The 21,037-nt window shown below is 38.0% G+C and overlaps 1 protein-coding gene across 12 annotated transcripts in view; it reads left to right on the forward strand.

Annotated features, from left to right (window-relative positions):
• The window catches only part of LOC106625289 (pneumococcal serine-rich repeat protein), a 118,243-nt gene extending 101,593 nt beyond the window's left edge, over window positions 1-16,650 (forward strand). For 6 of the 12 annotated variants that reach the window (XM_070106992.1, XM_070106990.1, XM_070106991.1 and 3 more), the window contains 9 exons: window positions 1,620-2,224; window positions 2,497-4,358; window positions 4,434-4,586; window positions 6,661-7,452; window positions 7,664-7,786; window positions 7,857-8,602; window positions 9,137-10,121; window positions 11,128-11,311; window positions 15,515-16,650. In XM_070106992.1, coding sequence (XP_069963093.1) covers window positions 1,620-2,224; window positions 2,497-4,358; window positions 4,434-4,586; window positions 6,661-7,452; window positions 7,664-7,786; window positions 7,857-8,602; window positions 9,137-10,121; window positions 11,128-11,311; window positions 15,515-15,683 — 5,619 coding nt within the window. In that variant the 3' untranslated portion in view covers window positions 15,684-16,650. Of the gene's footprint in view, window positions 1-1,619; window positions 2,225-2,496; window positions 4,359-4,433; window positions 4,587-6,660; window positions 7,453-7,663; window positions 7,787-7,856; window positions 8,603-9,136; window positions 10,122-10,754; window positions 10,822-11,127; window positions 11,312-15,514 lie in introns of all 12 variants that reach the window. The other 6 variants (XR_011395493.1, XM_070106997.1, XM_070106996.1 and 3 more) reach the window with 6 other exon arrangements.
• The last annotated feature ends 4,387 nt before the right edge of the window (window positions 16,651-21,037 follow it).

Below are 21,037 nucleotides of genomic sequence, written 5' to 3' on the forward strand. Positions count from 1 at the left end.
AACGTTGTGTTTGATGAATGTAAGATTCAGATCTCTTGGTACGAATCTAGCATTGACACGCTCCATATCCAAATCATCAACCAAATTGTGTTGTGTCGATCCATAAGAGATGTTGAGATTCTCTACCATCTCTCTAATGCCAACAAAAATATTTTCAAGCATTAACTATCGTCATTAACAGAGATGGGTGGACGACTTGCATGAGGCAAGTTCTCGATGACGTCATGACTTTTGCTGAATGCTTTGTGTGCATTCAAATACTTGTGTTCGTGATAGAATAGACTCCCTAAGCCCTTCTGAAACAGTTTAATCTTAAAATAATCCCTACACTACGAAAAAAAATCCCACAGATTACATATCTCAAATTTTGGCCAAGACAGCGATTGTGTCTGTTGAACCTATAACGAGGAATACGAATACCTATATGATATACGTGGTATACTTCAATAATGTTTTCATATATAACGGTGGCTTCGACATCGAAAGCATTGCATATTTCGGTAGGACTTCAACTATCGAAACTGCAAAGATTTACTTGCGTCGGGTGGATACTGGAATTTATCAGAGTACTGAAAATATGGGATTCGTTGGAACAGAGTGGAGGGCACAATAGACCTTAGGTCGCAGTGCAAGTCTCAATTTATTTTTATTTAGGTATAGATCTTCAATAATTGACCTCGGTCTCGACCTCTCCTCATCTTCTTCTGTCGTCTTTTAATCATCACTACCTTAGCTAGAATATTTGTTCGAAAGTAAGTGACCTGTTTACGCCGATCTTTTCCAAACTCGACGCAACAAAATTCACAAATATCTTAGATGACAGAACCTGAAGTAAAAACAGAAAAACATTGTTGGCAACAAAAAAGACACTCAGCCGTTCGTTCTGGAATTATACAGCTCTTATATGGGTTTTTGGGGCTAGTGCGACCGCATTCCGGACTCCCTTTTTTCTATGAGATATGACCGCAGCGAAACATCCCGTTTCAAAGGCTTCTCTTTAGACGATAAATTTTAATTTTTTCAATTTTTTAGAACACATTTCTCTTCATTTATCAAACAGCTGAAGACAGCGCTATTAGGCAAAGCTATGTATATAGTATAATATATATCACTGTCAAATTGTTAGTCAGCGGCATTCAAATATTTCCGCGATACTATGTCAAAGTGAAAACTAATAATTGGTTATTGATATCTATACACCCACAATAGAGTAATTTCAGTTAAAATACAAGATTTCTTCAATTAAAGACGCGTGGGCAACAACAAAAATATGCCAAACGGTATATCATTATACTCGCAGCTGAAAATAAGAAAAGTGGTTTATAGTGAAAAATATGGTGGCAAGAGACTTATGCTTATATGCTTCATACGATTAGAAGCAATCTTTTGCCAATCACTTTGGGCAGCTAAGGATATTTTTGAATTTTTTTGACTCTGCTTTATATTAAGTTCAAGTAGCTCTTTACAGCAGACTGATTTCTGAAGCAACTTGACAAACTATGTTAATTGCCATTTATCTACTTGTCTTTCATTAAAAATGAATAAAATAAATAAGAACAAAAAGCCATATGCGAACTCGAGACTCAAGCAAGCAACTTGCCTTTCTTTGAATCTTACAGAAAAGCAGCAGTGGCGGTAGCAGCAGCAGCAACAACTCCACAAAACTGAACACCCACAAGAGTGCGGTCGGTAAGGTGAGCCTACATGCAATTGTTGGCAGTGGTGGAGGTGCTAGTGTCGGCGACAACAACAACACTAAAAGTAGCAGTCGCGTCAACAACGAGTTAGCAGAGTCACCAAAAAGCACAGCAACAACGAAAAGTTCAAATCAAGCATTAAGTGGTACAAAAACGTGGCAGTCGCCGCCGAAGCATCAGCAGCAGCGTAGCAACGCTCGTCATTTGGAACAAGCTACTCTATATGGCAAAAACAGCAATTCATCCAAAACGCGCGTAGGCGTCGCTGATTGCGATGATTGTTATGCGGTTGTGGCTGACGCAGATGAGTCGCAGCTGCGCTACCACCAACACCACCTTCAACCGCAGCAGCTACGCAAACAACAACAGCAAAGCGGTTCGCTAAGTGAAACGACACCACCAACGCGTCGACGTGACTTGGAAAGTTTCCGGCTTTACGGTGACTCCACCGCAGCGTCGACGTTCGGCGCGTCAGCGATGGCGGGCGCGGCAACGGCGGATAACAACGCCAAAGCCGATGATTTACGGTAAGTATTTTGAGTGAAAATTACAGTTTTGATTTTGCAGTGTTATTGAAAATATTCAATTTCAATTGAGTTGTCTGTGTAAAGCTATTTTCAATTCAATTTAATTGTCATTTGCCGCTGAGTAGCTGTTGGCTGCTGTCTAGCGGCAGCGCGCTTAAATACGTTTAAAGCGGAAAGAAGCTTATTGCGTTTTAAGAGACTTTTAACATTAATTTATAATTTAAAAAAACAAAAATATTTGATTAAATTTGTACAACTGCCGTCCAACACAGCTTATCTACGCGTCAGTTGCGTCGTCAACAACAACCGTTTGGTCAGCTGTCCAGCAGCGTCTTGCTCCAACGTTCCCATTCCATTTCTACGGACGACCTCAGCAACGAGTGGGAGACAAACGAAGCGGTCGCAGAGTCAAACGAGTGGCGACGCGTCAGCAAGTTGCGACGCTCCTTTCAGTCATCCTCTACCGCAAACAACAACGCCAAGAATAGCAACGATCCAACAACAACGTCCATACATCGTCCCTACGATCTACCAGCCAGTACTGTGAGCGTCTCACGCATACGCGCCGAACTCGAAAGCGGTCGACGTTTAACAACAGCTATGCGTAATAATCATGTGGATCTGGCTGCACTAGAGAGCATACTGCATGGACCGGAAAAAACTACAGACGCAAGTAAACGTAATACGCTGCTTACCGCCGAGTCATTGAAGGAAATACGTGGCCGTCTAAAGAAATTATCGGATGAGTCATTGTACAAGGACGATTTTATAGCATATCAACAACCACCGGCAGCTGACGAACACATTGAAGTGCAACAGAGCGTACGTCGTAAGCTATCCATACCACGTTTGCGTCCATTGACGCCGGAGGAATCGCTCGAGATCTCAACGCCAACACATCATACATCAGCCTTCAAAGTTGTGGGCGTACCACACAAACCAACCGACAACAACGAGACTTTGGCGCAACGTTCAACGCACTTAAACCAAAAACACACCTCAAACAGTTTGGAGTCACGTCAAAAAGTCAGAGATACCAATTCCACAGAGTGGCATTCACGTCGTAAATCATATGGTTTCGAGAAGATGTCGCCACCGGACAGCAAGACTATGTATCGCATGGACGCATCCACAGATAGCGGACTCGGGCGTTCAGGTGAACTGGGCAATTGGTCACCCACGGAAGCATCAGCGCCTACAGCAGCACGCGCTACAGTCATACACTTTGGCGAACCCGCCAAAACAGTCGCATCAGCGCAATACCGCGCCGGTAAGTCGCCGGTGCGTCGCACACCCGACGAGGATTTGCTCAAACGTCACTCCATCGCTGTCGATGAGAGTCAATATGTGCGTGATAACTTGCGTAAAACCTCACAGGTGCACTTGAATGGTTTCTACGAGCCCGTTGAGCCGACTGCCAAAACCACACTGCAGTTAAGTCGTTTTGAGCACAATGCGGAGAGCAATCAAGGCATTAACGCCGGCTCCACACTCTTCCAACGCACACAGAATGCACAGAAACGTGTAGAATTCTGTAAAACTGAAGTCCACTTCGCCGCCGAATCGGGACGTGTCAATATTGTCGAAACCGATGGCAAACCGCCACCAACTAATAATTTTCGTCGGCGTCGTCGCACCACAAGTGGCCCATTACAAAGTCTTACTAAAACCGGCAGCACAGTGGCGACAACCACAACAGCAGTGAGTACAGCGACAGCAGCAACAACCGCTAGTAATGTTACACATTTCGGTGATGATCATCAGCAACGTCATCGTACAATCGCCACATCGGTGGTGGCTTATAAAGCTACATTAACTGAACCACCAACTGTGGTCAACGACGCACAAGTAATGCCGGCCACAACAAATGTAACTGTATCGGTGCAAAAGCTGTGCGAAGCTCAGCATGCGGAGAGTTCGCGTGGCAGCTACGCCTCAACCACCAGCGGTGTCGATACGACCGACAATGAAAATGATGAAATCGCCGCTATACGCGGCATACTCAAGAATAAACCGGTAAAACCGAAACCTTATCATTTGGGTGAGAACATTGACAGCGCGGATGCTTTGTGGGGTATACAACTGAAACCTGTGGCGGGTGGCGGTAGCAGCGCAGTCGGCGTAAGCGAAAAAGGTTTGCAGCAGATAATTCTTATTCTAATTAAATGATGCGCATAACTAATTCCATTTTGTATTCTCTTTATATTAGAAGACTCACCCACTGCTGTGCTGAATAAAACCGTTGCGGAACGCGTACGTATTGTGGAGAAACGTCACGAGCATAACGCTCCAAATGGTTACTCTACAAAAATCAATTTGAGCTTGGACGAGCCAGCTGCGGCGCGCGATTGGCCCAGCGCAGGTAAGAAGAATGTCAGCAAGTTTTCATGTAACTCTTGCTATCACTAAGTCTAACCTATTCGTACTTATGTATAGTCCGTTAACTATTTTGTAGCCTCTTAGTCTAGTAATTGAGAAATATTTTCTTCATTGCATTACATTTAAAAACTATATATTTTCGTTTACTTTTATTTTAGTTAAAGTTTATATAAGTAGTCTTATATTTGTAATGTTTTAAAGTACTTTACTTTTAGCTACTCCTTTTTGTGGGTTGATCTACTATTTATGTGATTTTTGTCCTTTTAGTTTTTGTGATTTTTGAACTACTCCACTTTTTCTTCTTATTGATTTAATGTTTGTTTGTTTTTTTATTTTTCTGACATGTTTTGGTTTATATTGCTTTAACTAGTGGAAAATACTAAATAACTCTTACTAAAAACCGTTTAACCCTTTGCATGCCATGTAAGCTCTTTAATTACCGCTATAATTTAGGTTTGGTTGAATTGGCTTAAAACTGTTAGTGCTCAAAAACATATTAATCTATTGAATTGTAACCACTGAATATTTTTCGGGTGATTTGTGGAATTAAGACTTCATACTCCCCGAAAAATATTCGAAAAGTTTGCTAATTGAAAAACCCAGATTTATTTATCGCTCAAAATCTACAGAGAATAGTATATCCTACAGCTTTGGCAAAGAGCATCTGTCAAAATATTTAGTCGCACCGCGGTCTATCTATTCGATATTGTCCAGTCAGACCACCTACGATTACGGAGAGATTGAAGGATCTCGCATTCGCACAAGTTCTGGTTGTCGATCAGCGCTAGCCGAGTTCAATGGAGGTCCATATGTTCAGCGCTAGAACGCAAGAGAATATCGGAAAACCGACGAGTTTCCGAGGAAAGACTAAAGGACAGTGCCGCTCGTTCTCGAGTGGCACGCTTTGTGTTCTTATTCGCAACCATTTTGCCGCTACGCAATTCAGCATTATTTTACAGTTTGAAATTATTCACATACATGCAATTACACTCAGTTTCAAATAAATATTCACGACATGTTTGCAAAAGTAAAAAAAGGGTAAATGGCTAATAATTAACTAGTCAAAAATTTTTTGCACACCGGGTGCATGAAACATACAAGAATTTGAGAATGTGATATGAAAGGGAATGCAAAAAATTGTCCGTTTCCAGTTGTCGGATTCGTGTCGCTCGTGTGGACACGTTAAGTGTCATCAAAAGAGAATTTGCCGATAATGAGAAACAAAAGAGTCCTTGTGTGAACGTAGTTTAAGCAATCCATACTCATTTCTTATAACAAATAAGGTAAGAGAGAGAAAAAAAGAGAGAGTGAAGAAGAGAGAGAAATCAAAGAATACAGAAAATTACGGTTAGTGACCTGAATCGAAGAATCTATTTTAATTATTTTTGTTAAAAGCATGATGTCGGCGGTATCTTCATGCATGCTGTGACTAGTGGGACAATTATACCCAGTTTGATGTATCTTTTCTACCGTCTCCGAACAGAGCCAGCAATCCATAAATTCATAATCAGTTTTGAGTAAAAATATGAGAAGTTACCTTACTGTTATTTCTTCCTGTTTATTTTTAAGCTATGTATATTCAATTGCGTTCCTACTAAATTGTTAGTAAATAGTTTATCTCTTTTTTTAACCTTGCTCCACTAATGTCTCGCTGAGATTCCTTAACCCTACGATCTTTATATACGACCTCTTTGTATATTAGACTAATCGTCATATATGTACTATGCAATTTTTTAAGTTAATCAGTTATCTGGATTAACCTTTCCTGCAATTCTTGAGCCCTTAACCCAGTGCACAGCTTGTATTTATTATACCTGCATCTTTAATTGAACGTCTCTCTAAAGTACTATATGAAGACAGAGTTTCACTCTTACTACGCCACTCAATACCTTGCTATCTCTACCCTCGCCTAGAATTACCACAACCTAACTTCTATTTGTAATATTACGTTAATTTTCTTAACACAAAGCTTAACCAGCAGTCTAACTTCCTAACCCCGATTTACCAAACACAAAGCCAAGCAAAAACAAAAACCAACTCACACCACTTTTACTCAGGTGCTCCCAAGCTAATGACAAACACTGACAACCAACCCATACCCAGCAATACAAATCGACGTTCCAGCGCACAAGAAATCGTATTGCAAGATCTACGCGAACATCAGCGTATGCTCGACGAGGGACTCAAATCTACATCGCTCATCATCAGAACAATGCGTTCAGCAAATGAGTTTGACGAGGCTATGCGACGCCTCAGTATAGCTTCAATGGAGTCGAGTACAATGCCACCGATTGTGGTGCCCAAACCAATGTTGCGTTCGAATAGCTATCAAGAGACCGTACGTCGATATTCCAACACGTCCTTGGAGAGCACAGAACGCGAGCTAACTACACAAATGGTGGTTAATACGAGTAGTAGTGCTTCATCATTAGCAGCGGCCACAATAAGTCGTAGATTGTCGTTCGAAAGTCAAAGCGCCTTCGTGACACCCTTAAGTCTACCGCCGGCACCGCTTGTAGCACCACGTCTAAAACTGCTCGGCAGCACTGAGGTATCAGTGAGTCAGCAACTTTCACAGTTACGACGCATGTATGATATCGCAACACAAAATGAAAACGATGAAGATGCCGCGGACAGCGCAGACGAAGAGGTCAAGAGCTACTTTTGCCCGCCCGAACAAACGGAACAAAGCGATAGTGGTGGCGGCACCTTGGAGAGTTCTTCGCAAGAAGATGAACGCGCTGTTGAATACTCTAGCGGTAGTTGGAGTCGCATGAAGGCGAAGCGCACGATTTGGAAGATTGAAGCAGAAGAACGAAAAGCGGCGCCAGCCGTTTTGGATAAAGCAGGTAATTAAGGAAGTGAAACAAAGTGATATTTTAGAGAATACAAAGTAAAAAATAGTAATAAATAGAGCGCAAAGCAAGGCATGTAGAAATATAAGTAATAATGATAGTAGATCAACCGCAAGAAGAGCTTAGCTTGTTAGGAGTATTCGGCTAGCCAACTCAAACCGATTAGTATTTAAGCTTTGTTTTCTGTCAACTTAATTTTTTTTAGATCTACCTAAATCCAATATCATGAGTATAGAACTACATTCACCCCAAACCTCGTTGGAAAAACGGGATTCTTTCAAACGCAACCAAACGCCGCCAGTGGCCAAGCCAAGAACTGTGACCAGTGGTGAGTATAAGCGCTGAAGTTCACAGTATTTTCAAAATCTCTAACCTTTCCATAAACTCCACCCCTACAGCAGGCAGCGCCAACGAGAATCCACAGATACACGTGGCTACAACAGTCAAGCAAACTGCTGATCGTTTTACTGCAGCCGAACAGCAACGCGAGTCGCTGAAAATTGTCAAAGAAGCACGTGGTGCACGCAAATTACGCGAGCATGAACTCTCATACTTCGGGGTACCGCACGCCCATAAGCACGACGACAATGAAACAAAGCCGAAACTGTTGCCCAATAGCAACTTAAATACGATAAGTTTGTCAAAGCGTTCGCTACCATCACGTCAACGTTTAACTGTTATTGGTAACGATGATACGAAATCGATGCGTAGACATGAAGCAAATAATACAGATACAACAACGACAACAACAACAGTAAGTGGAATAACCCAAACTCAAACGAAAGCACAAACGGCCACAAAATGGCAATTGTTGAATGACAAACCCGATCTACTACGACACAGTCCGATTGCTGTGGAACCACAATTAACACGACGTACAGCAGATGTGCAGCAACGTGAACGCAACTGCACATCCGTGGAATGCAACAAACGTATGAGCTCGAAAGAGTTGAGGATAGAAGATGAGCTCAATGATGTTGATGCTGATGATGACCCAAATGAACATTATTATGAGAATATAACGAATGAAATAACACCCGTCTTCAAAGTGAAGTCACCACAACCATACGATCGGAAAATGGACGTGGAACGGGACGCATACATATTGAACGAGATGAATGAGAATGCCGATTTGACTATGAAGGTATGTTTTTCGGTTAAACTTTTGGATTCCTTGCTGATATTTATGCAACCGATTTTGATTTACATAATTTCAAATTCAGTCTTACTTAGATCTTCAAGAACAATTTCAGACTATGTCTTTTACTTAGTGGAGTTCAACTTTTCTATAATCCCAGGATCCCCAAAAACTGTTTTGAACTCTGTCTTATGATCTTCATAATCTCAATGTCAGTGTTTTATAGATCCTGAAGAACAAGTTAATATCCTATCTTTCACTTGGCAATTCAACATTTCTATAACCTCACTGTCTGTGTTTCTAAAATCCTCAAGAACTGTATGACATTCTGCCTTTTACTTGATGTGCATAGATCATTCCACAGATAACTTAGATATTTCTTGCAACCTAAATCATTTATAGACTCAACGATGCCGAAGTTAAAAGTTCATTCTCTAGTTATGACAGTAATGTTCGGGCTCCCTAGATCAAGCTCCCAACTTGATTTGTTCATTCTCGTACATTTCATACTAATTTTATCACCTTTCTATCGCCCCGCAGGCGCTCTCCGATGAGGCCGCCCATAAAGATCGGCGAAGACGACGATCTTCGCTCCATAGACGCGATTCCAAACCACTCGAAACGATCGAAGAGAAGATGATCACGCAAAAACCCAACGACTCATGTATTGCTGTGAAAATGTCACGTGGCACATTAGCCTCCGAAGCAAAGCGTCACGCACGTAACGATAAAAACACACGAGTACGTACTTCCTCACAATCTTCGGTAGAAAGTTGTCCGCGTGCCCGTTCACGTTCACTATCTAGCGAACGTGAGTACGAAAACATACGTACACCGAAAACGACACGTACGCCCGCAACAGCCGCAACGAAAACACAATCGAAAACCGCTGGCAAACAACAACATCGCTCCAGTTCACGTGAATCACAACGCTCGGCGCGTTTGCCATATTCATCGGGCGATGAGGTAAATCCACGCGAGGAACAACGTGTGCGCTTGAAGAGTAAACGTAGCAGTAATGTAACGAGTGGCACAACGGGCCGAGGTAGTGCTGAACGACGCAGCAGCAGTAGTAATAAGAAGGATACTGATAAGCACGGCCATCATACAACAACAACAAGCAGCAGAGATATTGAGCAACGACGGTGCGCGGCCAGCAGCACTACGCATGCCTCTCAGCGAGAGGAACGCGCTGAGTGCGTGACTGTGCCGAAACAACAACGCATCATAAGTAGTGAACGCAGTAGTAGCGATAAACGCCGTGAAGAACACGCGACAAGCAACACCGCCAATAGCGGTGGCAGCAGCGGTCGTCACTCCAGCTCACGTACAGCCACGGAGAAATCACGCAGCAGCGCCAATGCTGGTGTGCGTCTATTGCGTTCGTTACGCGTCGGACGCACGGATGATGCTAAAGCAGCGAGCACGGAGCATCGTGGGTCCGGACATCGGTCCACCAGCGAGCGCGAGCGTGAGAAGGCACATGAGATAGAGCGCGAAAAGGAGTTACAGTCCAAATCGCGAGGTAAGTGTGTATTGTATGCTGCTGTATTTGACGCGCGCTAAACAATATTGTGTTATCGTGGTAGCGTTCGTGTGTAGAAAACGTTGCTGGTGGAAAATTTTTTTTCTTTGAGCAAATATCTTCACAAAATTTAGAATACCGCATAACCTAAGGCAACGCTACAATCTCTAAATAAGTCGTTCAGATCGAACTACTATAGCCTATAGTTGCCATACAAACTGAACGATCAAATCAAGTTCTTGTATGGAAATTTTTTTTTATTGGACCAGATATCAACATGAACTTAACATAGAAAGCCTTAGAGCTATGCTAAAATACATATATGAAGAAATTTTCCAGATCGGACTACTATATCCTATAGCTGCAAAATTAGCTGAACGATCAGAATTAAGTTCTTGTAGGGAACACTTTTTTATGTGACGAAATATGTTTATACTAAAATATCTGAAAAAAAAATTCCAGATCGGACTACTATATCATATAGCTGTATTATAAACTGAACGATCAAAATCAAGTTCTTTATGGAAACTTATTTATTTGTGAAGGGTATTCTAGCTTCGGTGTAACCGAAGTTAACGTTTTTTCTCTTGTTTGCTAATTAAATTTTAAATATGCGTAATATATTTTTTGCAGAGCTGCTCGTTTTGGGCATCTTAATAATGGGTGCTACACAGCCGCAAACACTACACAAAACTCTTAGGTTAGCAGTAAACATAATATATAAATACAAATAACAATTTTATTCTCACACCACCTTCACCACGCACCACCACAAATTGGTATTGTACTCTCAAGCCATAATTCGTATGCACCGAAGCACAAAAGTTTAATTTATTTTTTTTTGCACCTGTGACTTGCCCAAGTAGCGTCTAACCATAATCCCGTCGTACAAAAAAATAATTAAATAAAAATCCACTAATAAATTTAATCCATTATGTTCCACCCAAATAAAATATCAAAAATATATCCTGTAACATGTTCTTAAACTGTTGCCCACAATTCACAGGTCACTCAACCAGCAAAACAACCCAGCACCACAGCAGCAATAGTGAGCACCACCATCGTGTTGCGGACACTAACACACACCATTTAGCCGCACATAGCGGTACAATATCCAGTAAAACACGCGAACATAAGAAATCATCATTAACTGCCGTAGAGAAGCAGCACGAACGAGCCACAACACCAACGTACGTATACGAAACCGAAACTGAAACGATTTTACCACATACACAAACCGATAGCAACTGTAGTGAGAGTATAGTACATACGCAAACCACAAATGAAGCTATGACGCACACCACACCGCAAGCATGTAACAAACATGCACAGCTGAAGTCAGAGCTTAAAGCCAATGAAAATAGCATAAGCAACCGCACATTAAACGAACTACATCAGCAGCATGTTAAGCGTTTATGCTCAACGCAATTCTTCGATTGTACGGCGCCCACTACTGCGCCACCCTTACCACCGCCGCGCACACGACGCAAGCGTCTCAGATCACTCATACCTATACCCATAAATCCTAACAACCCTCCAACAATGCCAACGCTAAGATCATCCTCATCTCCATCTTCATCTGCGCCTATTACTTATGAACATCAGATTTATGCACAAATCATACCGCCTGTCACGTATGCACCCGAACCCACATATTCCAATCAGTCCACGTTACGTAAATGCTCGTTGCAGCGCGTTATGCGCAAACGTAGCGCCTTACCCTTGCCCATAACATTCCCATGTGCGCGCAAACCATCGCAGACACAATCGACCACCTCCTCATTCGCTTTCCTACCCTATTTGCCAGCCGCGCCGGGTAAACGTCCATCGGACGCGAGTCATATATATCATAATTATTTATTGTATGCAACGCCGGCGAAAGTTGCGACGAAACCGATGAGCCTCCCGCATGTCGCAGACGAGATGACGGCATTTTGGAATGCTGATATGATGTATCGGCCGGAAAGGCCGCAACGATTGCGCACTATGCGAAGCCATGTGTCGACGCATCATCCGTTTGGGTTGTGCACATGCTCGTAGTGATAGAGCGAGCGAGAAAGAGAGAATAGCCAGCGCAGTAAACGAAAGTCACTGAAACTTGGTGCAAAGCTGACAGTGTAACAGACGAAGAGTATATAGAGTGAGCGAGAAATTGCACGTGAGAGAACACGAGGAAAACACGAACAAAAAAGGAAAAATCAAAAAATCAAAAAAACAAGGCATCATAACTTCATACGAAATGGATCTCAATTAAAAAGCAAAAGCTCTTTCTGAGTACAAAGTAGCGAATGACTAGAATAAGTGTAGAATAATGCCTCTCACTGCCCGAAAGTCGACAAGCGTTTGCACCACCTCAAAGCAAAATTCACCACAGCTAGATTGCTTATACATTAATAACATCAATTTGAGTGTTTTTCGAAACGCAAATTTTGAATATACAATATAAAACCTCAAAATTCCAAAAAAACTATTTGCCAAAGCGCATACATGTACTCTCATCTACCTACTCACTGCTCATAAACGCACCTCAGTTTTAAAAATTATTTATTACAAGTGTGTGTGTGTATTTGTGTGCCATATCCACGTAGAAAAAATACCAGCACTCTCGACATTGTTAAATGCAAAATTTTTGTGGATATGTTTTTACATTCTCACAGTGTAAGACAGCAGTTTTTGTTTAAACTTTCGTTTACCGTTATCTACTTTCTCCACGTAGCAGTAGTATGCCTTAGTTAATCTCGTTTTGGGTTTAAAAGCACACGCTCTCGCAGTAGTTTGTTTGCGCTCTACTTTTCTCGTAGTTATCTTCACATTCGCTCGTATGGATACTGTCTCTCTCACTCTCTTTCGTTTACTTACCTAAATTCGTATATGTATTATACCGTATAGTAGCAGTGACTTTTTTAGAAATATTTATTTTACTATTTTGTAGTTTGAAGTATTTAGTTTTTTCACGCTAACCTCACATAACCTAAAAATGAAAGTCTTTATCCATGCATATGTTTCATTGCCTCGCATCCTTCTTCTTCGTAGTCGTAGTTTAAATATTAGAGCTCACCCTTTTGAAATTAGATGCTGCATACTATTAATTTGAATTGATTAAACTTGTTAATTATTTCTAAATTTGGTGTTTTGTGGCTAACTTTCTATTTGTAAACTTTTCCTTTAAGTTTGGTTTAGATCCAGTTCTTGATTCGAATCCAAGGTCACGTGGAGAGCCATACTTTCTACCCATTTAAGTTCGCAGAATAGCCAGAAGTCGCATAGAGCCAAATCAACCGAATATGGTAAATGCGGAATGATATCAGTCAAGTTTTTGGCAAAAAATTCGCGAATAACCAATGCGGTATGACATGTTTCATTATCTTGATTTTGGCACTTGACACGATTAACGCAAAACATTCTTCCATATGGTTTGGCCAGAGCCAAATCATATTCCAATTCTATCAGTAAGATTTCTAATTGTCAGTCGCCAATTTTCAAACATTAAGCCTTTGATTTTTGGATGTTTACAAAAAGACGTGCAACTCGGAGATATGTTAATCTTTTTACAAACAAACGCTTGGCAAATGTTATAGACAGCGTTAATAACCTAGAAAAAAATTTACCTGCCTACCTGATGCCTGGAAGTTTTAATAGACAATTTCACCTTGCTTTATCTAAATTTATCATATTCTATTCTTTTGTTCTATTTTACATCACGCAAATAGCACTTTACCTATAAATTTCTCTACATAATATATTGTGGAAGGGATAAAGGAAATAATATTTTTGCATCTCTTCATTCTGAAAATATCGAATATATCGAACATATTTTTACTAGGCAAAAGCACATCATCTCTTCTCTTCAAAATTTAATATAATTTTATTCTAGACTTACTGAAGAGAGCTGCAGGCAAAGTCGAACAGATATAATATTGCAAATATTTTTTTTTGGTATTTTCTTGAATTTATCGATAAGCATCAATATCTGTCGTCTGCTATATACAATATATATTATATTGATTAAATTTAGAATTTTTGTATTAGCGGTTTTTAAAATTTAATCAAACTCATATCTAAATTATAATTTATGGTATACTTATATAGAAAATTTTGGAAAAACTCTCAAGTTGAACCAATTTGTCTGACAAATCCGCGACACCTCCCCAATTGTTAGTTTCCAACTCATCAACCGAAAATAAAAAAGGCAATCTTATAGTGTAAAATCCCTTCACTTAGGTCGCTAATTTCTTTATAAGATGATTCGGTTTCCAAAAATGTATTTGTTCTAATGAAACCCTTTAGTATTCAATCTATTGTGGGTAATTAAGAAGTCATGTAAAATGCACACATCATTGACACCGTTAGCTTCATCTTCAGTTTAAAAAAAGTAGGCACTGATAAATCCGTTGTCATACAAACCCCATAAGACAGTAACTTTTTCTGGATTCAGGAGAGCCTGAAGGTTCTCTTCAGAACACATCAATCTGATCACACTTAGTTACATATTCGTTGAGCTAGAAATGTGTTTCATAGCAGAAATTGGTGATGGTAAAAATACAACCCGAAGTTTTGAAATGAATTTAATTCGATTCTAAAAATTTTTACAGTGTAAGATTTTGATGGTAATTTGGCAAAATATATGGAACATTTTTTTTTTACTTTTACAGCTGATTTGAAAGCTAACCTTTTATTAAATTCTATATAATTTATTGGCTATCGCTGATTTAAGGTCTTATGATCGAATTAATATATCTTTTTTAAAATTTGATCGCCAACACTTTAAGAATTATAAACTGCTAAATAAAATCATCCTTTATTGTCTATCGCTGACATATGTAGGTATGATTGGATTGCTCATACGTTTTTGAGCATCAGGCTTAATTTATGTTGTTTTCTATACGGCTTCAAGAATTTGTTTAACATTTTTCTTTAATTTTTTAACGATGGTATTTACCTCCCCAATTAATCGAATATTTCGGTGTAGTCCCAACAACATTCTTTCTCACAAATATTAATCGCTCACAAGCTACATAAAGTATGTGTACTAGCTTGCTACTACTACTTACAATATATTCGCGTCGATTTGGTAACATGGCTTAGCACTTTTAGGAACTTGTGAATATAAATTTTACTGGAAAAATAATTCATGAATTTCATACAAAATCGTTAGCTTTCTCATAAAACATTTTTCGTTCGTCTGCAATTATTAATAACATAAACTACTAATGAATAGAAATATAATATAGAAAATATGCTGACATTTGAAGGCATCTCCAACTCATTTTCATATTTCCGATTTTCACTTCGTAGCCCGTACTCGTATGTAGTGTCATTTCGTAAACACATTTCCTTGCTACGAAGTATTAAAAGTTTTCATATTTCTCTTTATTTCTCTTGCTCTCTTTTAGACATAGTAAAAGCTCGCAAATTATAAATGGACGAAATACTGGACAACATGATGGCCACCGCAAACACAACGATCAGAAACGAGTACACACACGACCCCCACAAAATGAGAGGACATCAACGACGACGCATAAAAAGCGTAGTGAACATAGCGCAAAGGAACGTAAATGAAGCGTAAAATAAACACACGCGTTCGAGTGGTTGCGTAAAACACGAGAAGTGTACGGAAAGCTTAGCTTGCTTACAGGCTTGCCCCTCTTTGTAATAAATATTTATAAAATTTATTTAAGCTTATGATAAATTTAGCCGAATATTAGTAGAGTGAGCACACAGCAAAAATGTGCTCCTAACAAAGTGGCAACGTCAAATTGCAATTGTGTAAACATTTTGTAAGTATTGCTGTGTAGTTGTGAGTTTTAAGCTCTTAAAATATAATATGTTTACGATTTTTGATATTTTTTTTTGAAATTTAACTTTTTTTGCCTAAAAGTGAAAATATTTTGACAGTTTATGAATGGCATGACATTTAACTAATTTCAGCGTTAACCAAGTACACTAAGACTTAATTCATTTGCTGCGGTAGCAAATAGTTCCTCCGGTCAGCCACACTAAAAAAATGTTTGAAATAATATTAACATATTTGAAGACAATCAATCCATGAAATTCCGTTATGGATTACTAAATTTATTCATACATATAACATACTAACCTAACTACTAACCGTTTTTAGTGTGTAAGCGAGTAAGCGAGCAAAAACGAGTATTAAATTTGTTGACTTTTTAAAAATTATTTACTAATTACTACTAAACTATATTTTTTTAATACATTTCCTACAACGAAACTAAGCACGCATTAATTTAGTTTATTGTAATTTTATAACCACAAATGATACTCATATTTTTTGTCTTTCTCATTGCTTTTAATTTTAATCGTATTTAATAAGAATTTATTGCGTTAAATATCGTTTAATTCATTTCAAATTGGTTTTGTGCGTTTTTTTCTGTGTTTAAAAGAATTTGTTTAATATAAGTTTAAAAATTTCTTTTCTGGTAATTAATAAATGTACATTTAAATATTGTGAGTTCATAATAATGTATACAAGCTATATTAAATTATAAATAAACACTGCTGAAAATTACTGAAGTTGTTTTATTTGTTATTTCGAAAAATTAAATGTTCTTAAGAATTTTCTATATAGGTATACTAAACAAAAACGGCATCATTCGAAATTCTCAAACGTGTTAAGTCTTAATAATATTCTATGAATTCCCAACAGTAAACACTTTTTATAAAAAGCTTATCAACAATTTAGATTTATAGACGTTAAATCAGAACTTTATATATATTATATGTATAAAATAAACCACAATTGTGCTGCAAATTTAGCTCGAAATCTAGCAGGAAAGTTGTAGCATAATTTTACAATTTTTTTTATTAGTTTAAAATATATGTAAATACATATTTACATATAAAAACTTTTGACTTTTCAGTCTTAATAACTCCATGTAAATAAAGTGTTATCCAATCTATACATATATAATCATTTTAATTTCCGCATATATAACATGGGATTTTTTAATCGTTTGCAAACAAAAATCAATTTGGTAAATAACGCACACCCTAATATATATATACTATATATTCCAGTAAATCAATTTAATATTTTTGTATTAAATTGTAAGGAATATTTAGTAATCGTTAAAATGATCCGACTTTCATCAGATATGTACCGGTTTTTACGATAACTTTTTGCCATTTGGAAGGTAATATTCTACTCTATTAGAAACCTTCGTTTCTATTGACAAAAAGCTTGGGCAGTCGATTTTGAGAAGCTTCGCTTGAAGCGAATTTTTCACCAGCAAAATGATTCGCCATAGATAGGGACAGATAGTAATCACTTGGTCCGGACTATAAGGTGGATGCATAGTAACCTAACAACCAATCTTCCGAAAATAAAGCAAAACGTTCCACCAATTCATTTGAGCGCCCACTCACCGCGTTTCGACCACGACTGTTTTCACTTAACGTTGTCGTAAGGGATCCACTTTTCATTACCAGTAACCATTCGTTTCAGAAATGGATATAATATTTTGAGATTCAACAGCGATACGCATATCGAAAGTCGGTCCATGAGGTTTGTTAACTCGTGTGGCAACCATATATGGAGTTTCTTTCTGTATCCAGTGTTATTACTCCACGAAGAGAAGCTTTAAAGCAATTAAATCTAGAGATCCGTGGACTGACCATGTCACCTCTTTTCGGGAAACAGTCCCACTCGTTGTTTCTTGAATCGTAATTTTCTGATAAACTTTTATTAATAAAGCAGTGCAAGAATCCCATTTATCTTCTATCTTCAAGAACAATTTTCGATATAAAGTGTTTTTATTTCGGTGTATTGTTGTAGTTGAGGTTATTCATGAGGAACAATCTGCCTGGATTTAAGTTTTGTGGTTTTTTCAATAATCGGTTTGTAAATATCAAAGTCATTCCCTGTTTACAAACCGACATAAAATATGGTATAACCTATGTAAAATACCCTATTAACTGTATTGTATCAACTTATATTTTCTCAAATGAAAAAAAGGCTGTTTGTGGAAGTAGCAATGAACCATTGCTGACCATACCCCAGGTATGAGAGGGCCAATCAAGGCGTTGGCCAAGCCTCATCGAGATATCTCAATATTTATTCAGCAGTATTTGGTAAATATTATATAGATATATAAATCAAGCCCCAATGAAGTTATCGGAATAAAACTTTGCACAAATGATGCCTTTAACTAATCCATCTCACGTCCAAAAACTGTAAAATTCGGACCTTAACTTGTCAAGCTCCCGGATGTCGAGTATGAAGACCACAGTGCGTATGGTTGGATTTTTAGTTGACACTTCCCCTACCCTCCCTTCCCCACCTACGCTACCCAAACCCTAATAACGGTTTTCAAACTACCGGTTGACTTTATACTTCATACTATATACTCTTTTACTTTTATAGCTTCGAAATTTTAGGCGCCCTTACGTGAAATGAAACGGTCAATATGTGAGTTATATTCACCTTCAAGTTAGACATATTCTTGAGTATACTTGAGTAATCTCAATCTGCGTGTTTTTAATATAATTTTTCCCGAGTGTGTGACTTTTTCCAGATGAACCGTATATATTAAGTTTGAACCCATTAGTTGAGTTTACACCACATACATATATCTCTTTTCAGTCAGTTATATTGATTTTAATATAATGATGATTCTAAGTTCGTCTGTGGTCCGCTGACATCGGACCACTATAGCATATAGTTGCCATATAAACTGAACAATCGGAATCAAGCGCTTGCACAGAAAACATTTTCATCTGACGAGAAGCCTTCACGAAATTTGGTAGAATTAGTTGCCTAAGGCAATAATGCAAACTTCGAAGTGATTTTTCAGATTGGATCACTATAGCGTATAACTGCCATACAATTTAACCGATCGGAACCAAGTGCTTGCAAGGAATCTTTTGTATTTGTGAATGGTATTATAGCTTCGGTGCAGCCGAAATTAACGTATTTTCTGGTTTTTTCGTTTCATTTCGCAATAGTTATTTCAGTTTTTTCATTTTTATCTCTACCAAACAATTGTTGTATTCTTTGCTTATCAGTTACCTTTAGTTAGCGTTAGACTGCTAAAGCTTTCTCAGTAGCATAGGTCTATAAATTCTTATCTATCTTATAAAACTTATTATTTTTTATAATTATTTCAGTTTCTTTATATGATTTTATATAAAACAAGTAAGGAAGTTTTAAGTTCGGGTGTAACCGAACATTTTATACTCTCGCAACTTGATCTCTCGCAACTGGATCAAAGCCCGAGAAATTACTTGAGGTGTGGGCAAAATTTTGTATTAAAGGAAGTATTGATAGCCAACCGTCTTACGGTACCAAGAAACATGTGTACCAATTTTCATAAAGATATATCAATTTTTACTTAAGTTACAGCTTGCACAGACGGACGGACGGACAAACAGTCACCCGAATTTCAACTCGTCTCTTCATCCTGATCATTTATATATACAAAACGCTATATCCAACTCGACTAGTTTTAGGTGATACAAACAACCGTTAGGTGAACAAAACTATTATACTCTGTAACAACAGGTTGCGAGAGTATAAATATATGTATGTATACGCACATGTTTTTCATTATGCTATTTATTTAGATAGGTGTGTACTTATGTACAAATGGTATGTGACGTAAGGGCCCACAAATTTCGACGGACTGAAATGTTAACACGCATGTTAGCTTCTGAAATAGTTCAAAACGTCAACAAAATATACATAATTAGCTTTCTGTTAATCTTTGAACTTAAAAATGTATATAGATATATTTGTATGTTTAATTTTCGGGGACATTCTTGTGGTTTCAGTTCTATTAAAAAAATATATTATTTTCGATATCTCGAATTTTTATCAGCAAATTACGCGCCGTCGATTTGTCTGAAGAGTCTAATTTTAATATTATTACTATCGGTAATTTTGAAATTGAAATTGAATGACTCAGTAGTAGTATACACCTGTTTATTTAGAGAGCTTTGACAGCTCTAGAGTATACTATGGTGAATGCGAGAAGTATCAGGTCATCGCATTGCTGCGAAGTAAAATAGAGTATAAAGCTACAGAAGAATGGAATTGTGAGAACGCTAGCGCTGGAAGGGTTTGACGGTATGTACAGAAAAAATAATGAGATCTTTACGCCGACTTTCGTCGTATGCTTTCGAAAGGATCGGAGCTATGATGCTGTATTTATGCCTCTTGCTCGTTTATCATGTTCTCAGCGCTTTTTTTTTCTTTCTCATCGAATACAAATTAAAATTGCAGAGGAGAATAGTTAAGAATAGATAGCCCATTGAGATTCATAAGAATATCCAATTGTAAAAAATCTTAAGATCAGTATTGCTAAGCAACTGTCCTAATATATATTAGTTTCCTATACTTTCCTATACTTTTTGTTACTTAATGCCATATCGTAGGTTCGCTCCTTACTTAAAGTAATTCTTATTTTTTTTTTTAAAGATGACAGTGTTAGGTAAAACTTGCGGATCGCAAGTTGATCGATAATTTATTAGCAAATCATTTTGAGGATTTCCCGATGTTCGACTTTTTTAACCACTTTTGAGAGGAAACTTTAAGAATAAGGCAGGCGTTTATTAAAGGTTATTGCACAGGAAATAAATTCTGGCTTCTTAGCAAAAAGTAATTTATTGCAAATTACTTTAATCAGAGTTTTAGTCTAAACGTTTCCATTGGGAATTTGCGAAATTAAATTTATATTTTACTTACAGTTAATTTCCTTAGCAATAAAAACGATATGCTCAACTCAATATATTTTTATTGTTTTAAACTATAAGAAATGCGTCTGTGAAGGGTATTTTAACTTTTTATTTTTTTTTTTTATGCGCAGCTATAATTAAATTGATTTTAGAAACTTTTACTACTACTTAACACTAAACAATTAAAAATTAAATACATTGATAAATGAGGGCTTTGTTGCTAC

This window comes from Bactrocera oleae, chromosome 3 (genome assembly GCF_042242935.1).
Source record: "Bactrocera oleae isolate idBacOlea1 chromosome 3, idBacOlea1, whole genome shotgun sequence".
Taxonomy (NCBI): Eukaryota; Metazoa; Arthropoda; class Insecta; order Diptera; family Tephritidae; genus Bactrocera; species Bactrocera oleae.